This window comes from Sciurus carolinensis, chromosome 8, assembly GCF_902686445.1.
Source record: "Sciurus carolinensis chromosome 8, mSciCar1.2, whole genome shotgun sequence".
Taxonomy (NCBI): Eukaryota; Metazoa; Chordata; class Mammalia; order Rodentia; family Sciuridae; genus Sciurus; species Sciurus carolinensis.
In genome coordinates, this window is record NC_062220.1 from 134,711,632 (window position 1) to 134,728,082 (window position 16,451).

General features: G+C 56.6%; 1 protein-coding gene across 1 annotated transcript in view; it reads left to right on the plus strand.

The window, feature by feature from the left end:
- Positions 1-16,451, plus strand: part of Ksr2 (kinase suppressor of ras 2) — a 371,336-nt gene that overhangs the window by 85,607 nt on the left and 269,278 nt on the right. The window contains 1 exon segment of the mRNA XM_047562072.1: positions 572-722. Within this exon segment, the coding sequence (XP_047418028.1) occupies positions 572-722 (151 nt within the window).

A 16,451-nucleotide genomic window follows, 5' to 3' on the forward strand; every position in this document is an offset into this window, starting at 1 on the left:
ACCCCTGGGCCACAGGATGCAAAGCCCTGCCCCATGGTGCTCAAACACAACTCTGGTTACATTTCCAGCCTGGATCCACCCACAGACTTCCAGGCCCTTTGCTCCTAGGGTTCCTGAAGACCCAGTAAGCACCCTAGTCCCTGGGTCTGGGGTCCAGAGGATTCCGAGAGTCGAGGGCAGCTGGGAGAGGGCTTGTTCTGGGTTCACGTGGGATTTGATGGAGTTCCTGCCGGCTAAGTCAGGCAGAATGAAACGGGGCCCTGCTTGATAAGGAGTTCAGAAGTCAGCTGGAGACACAGGCAGATAATTAGTGCTGTGCAGAGTGCTGACTGAGGATTAAGCATATGCGGGTGCTCACCTAGTGTATATGCTTAGGATCCTGTTTTATAGGTGAGAAAAGTGAGGCTCAGAGAGGTAAGAAACTTGTCTGAGTGGCCAACCTGAGATTCAAACCCAAGCCCGTCTGACCCCAGATTCCCAGATCTCGGCCAGGCATTTGCACCGGGCACCACTAGAGGGCGGCATGGAGGCCCCGCGGTGCCCTACTGACCTTCTCTGTCCCTGTTCCTAGGAAATCTCCCCAGGCCAGCTGAGCCTGGAGGACCTCCTGGAGATGACCGACGAGCAGGTGTGTGAGACCGTGGAGAAGTACGGAGCCAACCGGGAGGAGTGTGCGCGCCTCAACGCCTCGCTCTCCTGTCTCAGGAATGTGCACATGTCAGGTGAGCCGCACGCAGTGCAGAGTCGCATCCCGGGGCGTCTGGGACCATCCCTGGAGATTCCTGCGCAGGCCAGGGACACACGGTCAACCCTGGATCGGGGCACAGAGTCGCCTGGGGTTTGCGGGCTGGGAGAAGTGAACTGGGTGGGTCTTGAGTTTGAACTTCTGCCAGGAGAGGACACGCGGAGGTTGTAGGGCGTCTGGTTCTGGATAACAGAGGTCCTGAGTGTGCCTGGAAGACCGGGGTCTTTTTTTTTACCGTAGATATTCTGAAGTGCCACTGTATTTTGGGTCAATGTCTAGCTACTTATTTTTTTATATAAATGCTATGCATTCCTGGTAGTCCCATCCTGTAGGGACCTGATGTCGTTTTGGCATAATTTTTGGTATAATTCTTCCTGACAAATGGCTATATGTATACTTTTTCTAAACATTAGGATTATTTAAACATATTCTTTTGAAATTTGCTTTTTTTTTTTTGTAACCTATAAGACAATCTGTGACTTGCTTAACAGTTTAGGGTCCACGTACATGGTCATCTCTCCTGGATCTTTCCAGTTAGTTGATCAGACAGCTGTTTCTCTCTCTCTTTTTTTTTTTTTTTTTGCGGTACTGGGGATCGAACTCAGGGCCTTGTGATTGCGAGGTAAGCACTCTACCAGCTGAGCTATCTCCCCAGCCCTGTTTCATAACATCACACATCATTTCCTTCAGGCCTCCAGCCTCCCTTCATAGTCACGGTTTTCCCACGCGTCTGGGGCTCTTTACCTCCTAGAGCTCAGCTCTGCAAATACCAGGCAGAGAAGTGTTATTGGCCTCCAGCACTGTCGTTCTGGTTTCGGCCACAAGGTGTCGCTGTCGAACACCAGTCCTGCAGCGTCCAGTGACTGCTTGGTCATGGACGCCCTTGTAGTGATTCAACACGCACCACGTTGGTGTTTATTGAGTGACTCTCATGTGCCAGAAGCGGGGCGGGATCCAGCCCTGAACCAAACAGAACATAAGGAAACAGGTCCTTGACCCAGATCCCCTGCCGCATGCCCTTTCTGTCTTTCTTGCCAGCAGATCCTGATCCAGGCTGTAGTTACATCAAAATGTCCATTGAGGGCTGTCCTGTGTTGGAGGATGCTGTTCAGCAGCCTCCCTGATCTCTTCCCAGCACATATCAGTAACATCCCCCCGACTCCCAGTCATGATAAACGGCACTGCTTTGAGCTCTTTCCTGGTGTTCCCTGGAAGGCAGAGGTGCCCCTGGCTGCCTAGCCATCTGGTCCTGCTGTTGGGTACCTGGAGCCCCATGCTGTTGACTCACCTGACGTCCGTATGGGGAAGAGACGCCTCTCCATCACTTGGAGCCTGCAGACCTGCTTCAAGGTGACTTCCCCGCTCTACCTGTGGTGAGAAGCCTTAGGCAGCTTCCTCTCCTCTGAGAAACTGCAGGAATTTTCAATATTACATCATCTTCCTTTGTCAGTAAATGTATTTCCTACTTTGCCTGAACACTAACCCACCCCCCCAGCCCCTTGTATTTGACAACCCGGGAAGTGTTTTTAGAAATGTAGGTCACATCCGTATTTTTCCCTATCATAAGCAGCGCCATCTTTGGCATCTCTGTGGCTGTTCCTGTAGAGTGAGTGCAGAGCACTCAGGTCCTGCAGCAAAGATGGACGCATTTTAAGCTTCTGGCAGCACTGCCGTCTCGTTTTCCAGGAAATCCATGCTTCTGGGTGCCTACCCCTCTTCCCCGCCCCCGCCCTCTGAACGCGTGGCAGTGAGCATCGGAGGCGACTAGCTTCTTCCTTGCCTTTTAGAGTTTGAATTTCTCACTGGAGTCATGCTGTGGAGCTTGGCAAAGTCCCTAAAAGCAGAGCTGGCCCCGGTTCTGCCAGAGACAGGCTTTTGTCAGCTCTCCGAGGAACAAACACTCATCCTTAGTGACATCTGGGCAGGATGAGACCTTGGGACGCCCTCATCAACTCCTTTGCACCTTTTTTGGATCAAGCTATGTGGCAAAAAAACCCAACCAAACAAACAAACAAAAAATTGACAAACGATTCCAGCCCCACACCTACACACACACACACACACACACACACACACACACGTAGGCACACATACCTGTACCCAACCGACCGAGGTGGTTTGCTGACACAGTACCCACCCTGACACGCATGCTGGGACATTTTAAATTCTTTCCCATTTTATTGCATATCCTTGGCCAAATGCTGGCAATGACCTGCTGCTCTCATGTCACACGTCACTCACGGGTTGTGACCCATGGTCTGAAGAGACACTGAGCTCATGGATCCCCCTGCCTCCACCTGGGCAGTGATGATTCAGTGTGTCAGGCCCTGCTGAGGGGCCAGCCTTGGAGCCAGGACTTAGGTCCTCAAAAGCAATGACCCCATTTTCCCCAATTCCTGTGGCACGGAGGGCTGAGGTCAGCCTCACTCAGGCTTGCTGGGAAGGGATCGTCCCCGGGTTGTGTGTCTCCTTGCCATCAGGTGTCACCTCTGCTCTTCCTCAGGGTAGCGGAGGTGCTCACCACAAGTTGATTTCCACCTTTTGGAGGAGTGGCTTTTTCTTCTTGGATGCCTCTCTGCCACTGGGCTGGAAGCTGCTGGAGGGGCAGGTACCTTAGCATCTCTGCCAGGGTGACAGGTCAATATCTAGCGCACAGCGGGGATTTGATAAGTATTTTTAAGTAAGTGCACCGTCCTCTTCACCCGGCCCGTGAGACCCCACGGCAGCTTAAAGCAGGCTGCCTTCCTCAGGGGCTGCAGGGTCCCCAGGGTCGGGTCCCCTCTGGGGCCCCACGGTTCCCTCTCCCCCTCAAGCCCTGGGTGTCCAGTGAATCCCCGAATTCCTTAGAGCGACTTAGACAAGGCCTGGCCTTCCCTTCGCCTGCTCACCTTTCTCCTAGAATTCCCTTCCCTTCCCCGTTGGTCCTTGTCCTCATCCGGGTCCTGCTCAAAGCCCTTCACAAGGCTGGGGGACCAGCTGTCTGAGGCCATATGCGTCCAGGGACCCACAAGGCCTGCACGGGCCCCTGGCCTCCTCTCCAGCCTCATCTCGTACTGGGCTCAGCCTAGAGCATCTTATTCCAGCCGCACAGGCCCCCTTGGTTCCCCCTCAACCTATTGGGCATGCGTGCGCCCAAGGCCTCTGTGCCTTGCCCAGTGAATGGATGAATGAGTGACAGCTTCCAGCACCATCTGACCGTACCTGTGACCCTACTTCCAGCAGGCGCCCCTGTTGCCCCGCCCCCTCACCCTCAGCGCCCCGCCCACCCCATTGATGTGCCCGGAGAGGGGCAGCCTGCGCCTGCTACGAGTCTCCACCAGGGGGCAGCAGCGGGCCGCCCTGGAAGGATCCTTCTTTTTTCAAATTCTCTTCTTCCCTCAATGATTACAATCCGTTCCTTGAAGCTTCTAACCATCTCCGGAACTGGACAGTTCCATCAGTTTCCTGCCCTTCGCCCTAACTAAAAACGTGATCTCAAACTAGGGAATAAACTAGCATCTTTCCCACTAGACCTGTGTCTTGAGGGCCAAGCCGTCCTCCTCCTGGATCCTGCTGTCTAGGAGGGATGAGATCAGAGATCCTAACTCCGGGACCTGGCCGGGCACCCTGGCCCTCTGTGCGAGTCTGGGAAGTGACTGAAGGCATGCCGGTTGTCTCGAGAAACTCACGGGAGGCAAGGCTGCCTGCGCCGGGCCAAGCTTGTGGGTCTCTCTCCTCCCAGGGCTGGGGACGGCTTGGTTTTAGAGACATCAGTAACCTTCATTTTGTCTCTGGCTTCTGGGAGATCTCTGTTTTCCAGTGCCAAGGAGCCCCAGAGGTAAGGGGTCCGCACTCTTTGTTCCCTTCTCAGCGTTTCTTAGGTCAACCTTGCCTGACTCCAGAGAACGGTCCTTTGGCCAGCTCGGGGGTCCCAGTCAGGGTCCCTGCGCCTTTCCTTGTCACGTCTGCTGCGTCCTGAAACCAGAAACCTCCCTTAACTCAACGTGCTGAAGGCTCCGTGAGGTGCTGGGCCCAGCTCTGCACATGGTGCCCAGATGTGTTCCCAGGGAGCCGCGTCCCCACAGGGGAGGGGACAGGTGATAGAGGATTAAGCTCCATTGAATGGGGCGGGTAAGCAAGCCCCGCCCACGTCACTGCCTTCTCCTTCTTGGTCCTTAATCCTCTGCTGACAGCCCAGAATCTGGAGTCTGACAAACGTGGGTTCCAATTCTGGCCTTGCCACCTGTTAGCTGTGTGATTTTTCAATTTCATGATTCTGATGACGGTGCTTAGTTTCCCAAGCAGTGGGGGGATGATGATCGCCTCTGTGTCTCTGGTTGCCTGAGATGATGTGGGAAAATCGAAGGACCTGGGCTGAATTAGATACATGGTAGTTCTTATTGTCATCCCTGTCATCAAGGCCACCACCACTGCCATCATCACCACCATCGCCACCATCGCCACCATCACCATCATCACCACCATCACCACCATCACCACCATCGCCATCATCACCACCATCACCACCATCACCACCATCACCATCACCACCACCATCACCATCACCATTATCACCACCATCACCACCATCACCACTATCACCACTATCACCACCATCACCATCACCATCATCACCACCATCACCACCATCACCATCACCACCACCACCATCACCACCACCATCACCACCATCACCACCATCACCATCACCATCATCACCACCATCACCATCATCACCACCATCACCATCATCACCACCATCACCATCATCACCACCATCACCATTATTACCACTATCACCACCATCACCAGCATCACCACCATCACCATCACCATCATCACCACCATCACCATCACCATCATCACCACCATCACCATCATCACCACCATCACCACCATCACCAACATCACCACCATCACCACCATCATCACCATCACCACCGTCACCATCACCACCATCACCATCATCACCATCACCACCACCACCATCACCATTATCACCACTGTCACCACCGTCACCACCACCATCACCACCATCACCATCACCACCATCACCACCATCACCACCACCACCATTATCACCACTATCACCATTACCACCATCACCACCATCACCACCATCACCATCACTGTTATCACCACTATCACCATCATCATCACCATCACCACAATCACCATCATCATCACCATCACCACAATCACCATCATCATCACCATCACCATCATCACCATCACCACCACCACCATCATCACCACCATCACCATTACCACCATCACCATCATCACCATCATCACCATCATCATCACCACCATAACCTTCATCACCATCACCATTATCACCACCATCATCACCACTGTCACCATGGGCACTACAATCTGACAACTGCCATTCACTGTCTGTAGGGGTGCCAGGCTAGCTCAGGCACAGGTAAGGGCTGTGGAGTCAAGACCTCAGACTCCGGGAGTTGGGCGGAAGCAGGTTTGTGGTGAGCAGCCTGCAAACTCGTTTATTGCGGGAACTGGTATACATTTTATAAGTTTCTTGCCCAATCACAATGTGCCATGGGGGTTCAGACCACCAGGCCCCCATACAGGTTCCCTTGGTAACACTAGGTCAACTTGGGGCAGTTGTTTACTTTCCTAGGTGGTCAGAGTGGAAAGCTCCTCTCTGCAGTTTACACACTTGAGACATTAACTGCTGCAAGCTAAGAACTAGGATTTCTCCCAACATTTCCCCCATTTTTATTAATTTGGACAAGGGATTCTTCAGGAGGACCTGATTGACCTGAACCCTCATGAGTCTCTTGTTGAAAATGGACCACAAACATTTAAGAATTGCAAGTATCATAAGGAAGAGTCTGCAGGCTAATCCTAACATTGTAGTAGGATTCAGCATATTAAGTGGGTTCTATTTAAAGGTGATGACACAGACCTCTCCCGGGAGGGAGAAGGGGACCATGGCTGATGTTCTAAAGTCCCAAGAAGTGAGCGTACCTTACATCCTTTATAGGTTAAGGTCTCTTTTATTCTCCAGTTCTTTCCCCCTCATCTCTCCCTCTCACCTATGTGATTAGGCAGGTGAGATGCATAAAGTGAGAAGTGAATGGACAGGGGAAGGGCCAGTGTGATTCAGCCAGGTAAATCTGGTAGTCAGTGGGCTCTGCAGATGCTTGACATTCCATTCTCCCAGGGGCAGCCTCCAACTTCCAGAAGCAATGGCTTTCACGGCCTCCATTTCCCCATCTGATTCGATCCCCTATTTCTACACGAACCGCCTGTCCCCAGTTCTGGCTTCATTCCCCCTTTTGGCCTTAGGAACTCCCTACTGCTGTAAGGAAAGGGGGCGACGTCGCTCTGGCTGCTTTGAGCTGGAAGGGGGCAGCGAGGGGCAAGCAGTTTGGAGTTCCCTCTTAAAACCGAGTCAATGGAGGGGTCCATGGTAGAAGTCGGGTTGGGGAAGAGCAGGTCGTAAAGGCATCTGGGGGTGGATCTTCTGTGAGAGAAGAACAAAAAGACATGAGTACTGAAATGAGATTAGTACAAAGTAAATGTTGCGGCATCTGGAACGTGTCACGAAGATGGCAGAAGTCAGTACTCTATCACCAGGGGGTGGAAGAACCGAGAAGGTGTTCCCATAACAAGGCCTAGCAAAGGCTGGAGAGGACAGGCCTTTATTTGGGAACCTTAACATTGTCAGGAATGTAAACACCACAACCGTCATCACCACCATCACCACCATCACCACCATCACCACCATCACCATCACCATCATCACTGTCACCACCATCACCACCATCACCACCATCACCACCATCACCATCACCACCATCACCACCATCACCATCACCATCATCACCACCATCACCACCATCACTACCATCACCATCACCACCATCACCATCACCACCATCACCATCACCATCATCACCATCACCACCATCACCACCATCACCACCATCACCACCATCACCATCATCACCACCATCACCACCACCACCATCACCACCATCACCACCACCACCATCACCACCATCACCACCACCATCACCATCATCACTGTCACCACCATCACCACCGTCACCATTGCCATCATCACTGTCACCATCACCACCATCACCACCACCATGACCACCCTCACCATGACCACCCCAATCCTACAACTACCATTCACCATATCACCATCACCACCACCATCACCACCATCACCACCATCACCATCATCACCACCATCACCACCATCACCACCATCACCACCACCATGACCACCCTCACCATGACCACCCCAATCCTACAACTACCATTCACCATATCACCATCACCACTACCATCATCACCACCATCACCACCACATCACCATGACAACCATAACCTTACAACTGTCACTCACCATATCACCATCACCGTCATCATGACCATCACCCAACTGTCACCACCGTCCCCAGAGTCTGCTAGCCTTCCCCGCCTGCCTCCTCCCCCGCCTGCCTCCTCCCCGCCCTCCTCTCTGGTTCCGTGGACTCCCTTTGGGCTGCTCTAACGAGCCTTCAGCAACAGACACGCGCTGCCCCCAGGTCCCGGAGCTCGGCTGTCTGGGGACGTGGCACCGGCAGATTTGGTGTCTGGCGAAGGCCTCACAGTCGGCCCCTCGTGTCCGTCACTAGGCAGGAGGGAACGGTGGCTTTCCGGGGCCTCTTTTGCAAGGACGATAATCCCTTTGTGACCTCATCACCTTCCAAGGCCCCCCCTCCACCCCCGGCACCTTGGGGTCTGTTCTCCCCCGAGAGCTTCGGCAGAGCCGCATGCAGGCCTCGGGGCCGGCTTCCGCCCTTCTCCTTCAGCTCCCAGCCGTTGCCGTCCCCCCAGCCACCAGCCATCGAGCCACCGTCTCCCTCAACGCTGCTGCTTCTTTAGCCCCTCCCCCCCGTCGGCCGCTGTCCTCCATTGGCCGCTCCCTGGCCAACCCATGGTGAGGAAGGAACCCCGGGCCACGTTCCCTGCCCCGCCCTGTTTGCCCCGTGGCCCCTGCAGAGCCCGGATCCGGGTCGTGGGTGCGGCAGCTGGGAGGGTGTGTCCTGGCCGGGGCCGCCTCCCTCCAGCCGGGACTGGAGAGCGGGCGAGCCGGACCTTCCTCCCCCGGCTCCCGGCCACCTTCCAGGGACAGCCCGACGGGGGCGTGTGCTCCGTCCCTTCTCCCGCTCTCCCTCCTTTCTCTCCACTCTTCTTTTGGGCCTTTCCATTGTTCGCGGCCTGATGATTCCTGGTCAGTTACGTTTTCAGTTTCCCAAGGACAACCCACCGTGGAGGTGGCGGACGCTCTGCCGTCCCCGTCCCTGTCCTCCAGCCCCGGCTGCCTGCTGAGACCCGGGAAGAGGACGTCTCCCAGTGACTGGCCTGAGGGACCCTGTGGTGGTCCCTGTGGCAGGAGAGAGCGGGGCGCCCCGGGCACAGGGAGACGGAGCCGGGGCCTGCCGGGGTCAGCAGAGGAGGCCTGAGTGGGCAGGTGGGCCGGCCAGCTCCCACTGGGGCCAGGCCAGGAGCTGCCTCTGCAGGGCTGGGAGCCGAAGGGCCCTGTGTTAGTCCCCTTTCCAGTGCTGGGCAGAGTCCCCGAGGAGAACGACTTCAAGGAGGGACGTCTGTTTGGGCACTGGGCCCTGACCGCCGACGCCGCTGCTCTGGGCCTGCGACCAGGCTGAGGGATTTGGTGGAGCAGAGCCGAGCGCCTTGGCAGCCCGAGAGGTGGGCACAGGGCCGGGGTCAAGAGATGCCCTGGTGCTCCAGGTGACGTGACTCCATCCGTGGGGCCAGAGCCCTCCTGACCAGTCGCTCCCCCGGCCCCGCCTCCAGTCTGCTGCCCGGGGCCTGAGCCTGCAGCCCGTCAGCCTTTGGGGAACATTCCAGATCCAAACCCTAACGGGTTCTCCTGCCCTGCAGCCAGCATAGAGGGTGGCCCTGAGCGGGGAGAGGAGCCCGGCCGTCCTTCAGGAGGCCCAGGTGACCGCAGCAGAGAGACCCGAGGCCAGGGCACGGACCTGCCTGCACCGCAGCCTCCCGAGGCGCCTTCTCCTGAGCATCCGGGGGACCGGCAGCCAGGAGGAAAACAGGATGCAGAGTGGCCCCAAAATAGGACAGCCTTCGGCGGTCCTTGGCCTCTTCCCAGTTCGGGCTTTGAATGAAGCCCCCGAGCCCGCCTTCCGCCACGAAGTCTTCCTGCGAGTGAACAAAGCGTGGGACAAAGCGTGGGAGCGGGTCCTGATTGCCCTATTGTTCCAGTCCCTCCCGACTCGGGGCTGGCTGGCCGGGCGCAGGCCGAGCCGCCCCTCCCCAGGCCTCGTCCGCGTGCTCCGGCGTGACGTCCGTCCGTTCCCTGGTTCTCGCTCAGCCTGTCCCCTCCTGTGGCTTCTCGAGAGTCCCTCACACCCCATTAGGACTTTTGCTCCCCCGTGACAGAAACCCGTCCCCAGCGGGGCTCTGGGGCCACCGGCTCATCCGCTTGGCTCTGTTTCAGTCGCCGTCGGGGACCCGGGGGGCCGGGATGGGGAGCCCGCGCCCGCGGGCCTGTGTTCCAGCCCTGGGCTATCCAGCGGGCATCTGTGTGGCGAGTTCAACGTCCACTCTTTAAAATCAAATGAAGTCAAAAATGCCCGTCTGCACCCACAGAGGCCACGTCCCCAGCCACGCGGCTCCCGGGCCCCTGTGGGTACAGCCCAGTTCTAGAACATGCCTGCCATTCCAGAGAGTTCTACCGGACAGTACTGCTCTGGACTAGGTTGGGAGAAGTCCCAGACGAGACCGGCACTCACTGGCGGTGGGGAGTTTTACGCAGAGAACTAAAATGAAGTCCGCCTTGGGGGGTGGCTGGCAGGCTGTCAGGGTCCCAACAGAGCTCCGGCCTGTGGACGGACGGGACGGACAGACGGATCAGGAGACTTACTGCCAGGGGTGGGTGGGGAGGGACCCGGAGCGCTCAAATCTGCAGGGCCGGCTGCCGTGGAGGTCTGGAAACCTTGGGCGTGACTGACGTCGCCGTCCGAGAAAGGAACTTCCATTTCTGCAGGGTAGCCTCAGACCTTGCCCTGGGTCCAGTCAGCCTGAGGTCACCGGGGATGGTCACTCTAATAAAGAGCAGCAGATTAGGGACTCCGATCACACCGACGGATTACCCCCACAGCAAGGCCCCGTCAGCCCTTGACCAGGTTGACGTCTGAGCTGGGGAGGTGACGTTAAAACTGAGACTTGAATGACAGGAAGGGACCAGACAGGAGAAGATGAGGAGGAACCGCGGTTGGAGCAGGGAAACGGGTCGGGAAGACCCCCAAAGCATTCTGAAGGGCTGAGCCACGGTGCGTGTCTGGTGACCCACTGCTGTGTGACAGGCCACTCCAAAACTTAGTGGCTGAAAGCAACTGCTTTGGTAGCTCCTGGTTCCCCGGCTTGGCGGGGCTCCGCTGGGGACTTCCGCTGCTCCTTGGGCGGGTGGCGTGGGCTGCGGTCACCTGGAGCCTGAGTGAGCTGGAACTTCCAAGATGGCGCCCACATGGATGGCACCCCAGGCCGCCTTCCCCAGCTCAGGATCACACGGTGAGTGAGTAGGAAAGCCATTTACATGGACGTTCTTCAGGGGACCTTGCACGACAGCCGGAGGAGCTGGCGAGACACAAGTTCCACAGGGGACGTTTAAGACTCAGGCGGGTCTCAGGCCCTCCCTGGCGTGTGTGAGCCGGCCTGGGTTGTCAGGGACATTTGGCATCTGCGTGTCCGGCTGCTGGAGGACCGTCCAGAGGGACTTGTGGTCAGGTCACCGTTGGTCATCAAGGGGCTGGTGTCAGGAAGGAGAGGTGGCCGTGAGGAGGGGACAGTGGAGGGAAAGCAGGGTCAGGACCCCAGCACCCAGTCTGTTGCCCCAAATCCAAGTGACCACCACAGAAAAATGGCGGCAGTGGGCGCCTCTTGCCTTTAGCCGCCTCCCTCCCGCCGTCCGGTTCTCCCCTGAGGCTGGCCTCCACGCTGCCCACGGGCCTCTACCCTACTCTCCTCCCTGGTAAATGGAGGCGCTCTCAGCGATCTTCCTCAGGGGATGGTTGCGAGGAAGAGAAAAATGGGTTCATCCCTGGAGCCCAAGTCCGACAAATGGGGTGCTCACTGCCCCTCAGGCTCCGACGGACTCTTGATCTTTTAAGCTGGGCGCCCCCCGCCCCCCGCCCCAAGCTGGATCTGAACAGAGGTGCTCTCCCCACGAGCTGCTGGCCGGCGGACGCTTCCTCCCCAGCCTCCCGGGCAGGCTGGGCCGCCCTCCTGTCCTGCTTCCTCTCGGGTCCCTTCGTCCCTCTCTTGCCCACCTCCAGCTTCCTGCAGGCAGCAGAGGCCCCTGTGGAAGTCCCCAGGGAGAGCAAGGAGGCCCCGGCTCCCCGCTGGCATCTCTGACATGCCAGAGTTCCTTAGTCCTGGTCCCCGCCAAGCACTGAGCAGCACTGGGCTCCGAGCTGACATTGAACTTGTGGGGTTGGCAGGGCCCGGACTCTGAGGATCCTGGGTCCCTGTGCACTAAGCCAGGTGGGAGCCGAGTCAGGTTCAAACGGTCTGCTGCACCCAGCCACGCCGAGCCTCTTCTTCCTCACACAGCCTGCCCCAGGACCTTTGCACAAGTCATTCTTTCTGCCTGGAATGTGCCGCTCCAATCTTCCCCTGGCTGATTTCTTGTCACCTGGTCTCCACTCAGAGGTGCCACTATCTGAGTTCCAAATTGATCTTCGTTGGTTTCCATCTTGCTTCTCATCACTCTGGTTTTTTAAGATTTCTTTTTGGAGATGGGCCTCCCCGCATTGCCCAGATTGGCCCTAAACTCCCGGCTCAAGTGAACCTCCCTGCCTCAGCCTCCTGAGTAGGGGACCGTTGGTGTGTCCACCACACCCGGCGGGCTGTCACTCCATCCTGTTTCCTTCACGGTCTCTGTCACGTCTAAACTGAAGCTGTCTATTTGTGGTCCCCTACCCCTTCCCACTAAGGTAGCGGTCCTCAGACCTGGACATGCATCAGAGTCCCCCAGAGGGCTCCACCCCAGGGCTCCCGCGTCGGCCAGTCCAGGGCAGCCCCTGGGGCTCTGTATGTGTACCAAGTTCCCAGGTGCCGCTGCTGGCCAGGGACCACACTTTGACAACCACTGTGTCAGAATCATCCCAGCACCCGGCTCCAAGTTGGAGTGTAGGAAGTGATCATTGAGTGACTGAATGACAGCGCTGGGTGGAAACAGCCACCACCCAGTGGCGGGTCGCGTCCTGCGCTGGGGAACTGACACTCAGCGTTGGCTCGTTTAACCCTCTCAGCAGCCTCACGAGGTCCGTGCGATTATTATTTCTGTACTCTGGTAAGAGAACTGAGGCTCAGAGAGGTAGAGTCTTTGCCTCGGGTCACACAGCCACAAAGAGTCAAAGGCAATGTTCGCACCCAGATTGGTCTGGCACCTGTTAAACCAAGGCTCTCCCAGTAAGAGAGTAGCAGTGAGTGTCCCCTGTGTCGCATCTGCTCAGCTTGCGAGGGCAGCCTTTGCCGGTTTTGCAGGGACTGTACCGCAAACTCCAGAACCCAGGCAGAAAGAAATGGTTTACAGGTTGCATGTGAAGTTCCAATGGCAACATTGTATCCCTGCAGAACAGGTTGTTCTGGAGCCAGCTGCGTGCTGAGGTCTCCTGCAGCCTCTCCACCGCACTGGTGGTGGGAAGAGCGAGCCGGAGCCCAGGGTGGAGTCTGTCCGTCAGTCCGTCTATCTGTCTGTTCCAGCGTGGTTCTGAGAGAGGGTGGGGCTTCCTTGGTCATGAGCTTGTTTTCACCGTTTAGCGAGTGTGTAGAGGGAAAGTGGCAGGAGGATGGGGGAAGAAATATTATTTGGGACACAGTTGTCTAAAATACTAAGGAATATGCAAGTGACAGCGTATACATTGCTTTCTTCTTCTCCAGATAATAGCTCCGGCCCTTCTCGTACAAGACTGTAAGTTGGTAATTGGGAAAAGTTGTCCTTGGGTTAGAGGTGATCACTATTTCTCTTCTGCTCATCTGCAGCCTGGCTTCCTGGGCCAAAACCAAGAAGCCATGCAACTTACAAAAGCTTAAAGGAAGACAGTCCCTCCTGACCCAGTTCACCTCCTTGGTCTATACCTCTTGTGATACTTTCCTCCCTGCTGCTGGAGCTGGTGGGGCTGGGTGCTCAGGCTTGCTGGTTGACTCCACCTCCTCTCTGCACCCGTGAAAGCTTCCTGGACCGCGTCTCCCTGCGGTAACTGTCCCCTGCTGACACAACTCCTGAAGCCTCAAGGTGGGGCCACTTAAAGGCCACCCCTGCTGAGAAGCCTTCCTGTCAGCACCTGCTCCCATCCTGGGTGGCTCCGTGGGCTGTGGTCACTGCCGGTGCTTTGACCCCTCAGTCTTCCACATCCGCTTGGAAGTGCTCTCTCTGAGGCGGGGGAGCTCATTTCTGCCGGGATGGGGCTGTGGAGGAGAGAGAGCCGTGCCGAGAGGCTTCCTCTAGAGCGGGGGTAACCTTCTCTCCCCTGGCCGAATCTGGCCCTCCACCTGCTTCTGTAAATAAAGTTTTATTGGGACCCTGCTACACCTATACATTTTCTTCTCATCTGTGACTTTTTTCACACTGTAACATCAGAATTGTGTAGCGAGGCAGAGACTGTAGCCCGCAGAGCTGGAAATATCTACTATCCGGAGCTTTAGAGGAAGAATGTGCTAATCCTTGTCAAAGACCAAGCAAGAAATAATAAGTGTTAATTAAAAAAAAATGCACACATGGTCTAAACCAGGAGAGATGGCAGTAAATGTCAAGAAAACTTCCTTCCAGGGGGCAGTAAATTCTTGGAGAGGTTGGGGAGAAATCAACAGCGAGGAACGCCACACCGGGGTGGATTAATATTTGTACTGGGGTGCCGCATTTATGTGGAGCTGGTATTTATTGAGCACTTACTATGGTAAGGCAGAAAGAGCAGGAAGAGTGGACATACCCAGAGAGGGTAAGAAACCTGTCCAGGGTCACACAGCAAGTGCAGAGCCTGAGCTCAGACCCATGTCAGTCTCATGTGAGACAGGTGCTTTTATTGAACAGCATCCTCCATGTTGACTTCTTATCTGTTCCCCACCAGGTTGTGGGTTCTTGGAGGGCGGGGGCCTCCCATGGCTCTCCCTGAAGTGCCAGGAACACCAAGTCCCAGGTCCTTGCGTTTGGGAGTCCCGGGATCTCTGGGCTGATGCGTGCCACCTTCCAGTGGGATTCTCCTCATCCACAGCTCCCACTGAGCTCCCGAGTGGGAGGGTGGGAGACCCTTTTGGTTCCCCTGCTCCATCTGGAACTTTGTGGAGGAGAAATGAGGGGCTCCGGCTTGGTAAGCGGATACCAGAATGGTTTTCCAAATGCGACCTTCCCAAGGCCTTCCATCTTCATCATCGCGCTAGAGGAAGAGCCGAGGGGCAGGACTCTGTTTTTGCTCTAAGCTCTAGCCCTCTGGCTTGGAAAAGTCAGGATCAAACAGCTGGTCCGCTACAGTCACCCCGATGAATTTTCCTCCTGGGATTTCTTTGCATCCCATCCGAGTGGGGCCGCTTTTGATGGCGCAGTGCTGCTGGTGGCCACCAGGAGGCGCTGCCTGACAAGCGTCCCCGACTCAGAAGAGATGCTGATCCTGTGCGAACCGGCAGGAGGCTCAGACCCACCCCATCAACTGCCAGAGGAGTCGAGAAAGACCGGCCCAGCTCCGCAGGCAGCTAGTCTCAGATGAGTGGTGCACCTCTTTCTGCCAGGCAGGCTGAAGCCAGGCCCATCCCTGGTCTCTTTCCCTGGCTGACCCCAGCCTGCAGCTGCCCCGGGCCGGCGTGGGAGCAGGGTCCTGGCTCCTGCCCGCTGCAGGCTGCTCAGAGGGGGACCAGCTCCACGTGCTGTCCTTGGGTGTTCATTGCCGTGAAGCGCCTGAGTTGGTCTCCCTGCCTCGCTGCAAAACCAACTAGGAGGAGAAGATGAGGGACCAGAGACCATTGGGGAAGGCGGGTGTCAGCTCGGAACCAGTGGGGACAGGAAGGGCGTGCCAAAGAGATGGAAAGTCTGGTCAGCGGCTCCCTCCTCTCGGGAGACATCGGGAGAGTGCTAGCTTGCTTCAGGGCCGGCTGACATCTTAGCCCAGCACAAAGATTGGAAAAAAAAAAACAAAAAACCACCGGCCATGTTTGGCAAGGGACCGAGGTCCTGGCTCCTTTTCCAGCTGCCCTGGCCAGGAGGCGTGTGAGTTCTGAGCCTGGGATGTGAGCCTCTGGCCTTCGCAAGGAGCCTGATCCTTTGCAACCTTGCCTCTGTCTGGGGCACCTTCACCGTCCGAGCAGGACCTTCATCTGGCTCTTGGCTGCTCTTGGCGGCTCCTGGCTGGAGCGACTGCAGCAGATCATGCGACCTGGAGAGAATGGCCAAGCTGTCTCTCCCGTTCCCTAGTAACTGCAGGACAAGGCTGCCCCTTGCTCGCTTCTAGCAGGCAGATCCTCAGGGGCTGAAGCATCTCGAGAACCCAGAGCTGGTGAAGCACACGCCAGCTTGGTGTGGACGGCTGACCCACAGCCCGGACCGGCTCGTCAGGGGAGCCCCTGAACTGGACAGAGCTCCTGTCCCTGAGATGGGTAGGGGGTGGGGGGCAGCGTTTGGATCCCTTTGGGTGTTCTGAAACAGAAAAACAGGCATCGATCAATCGGTCAC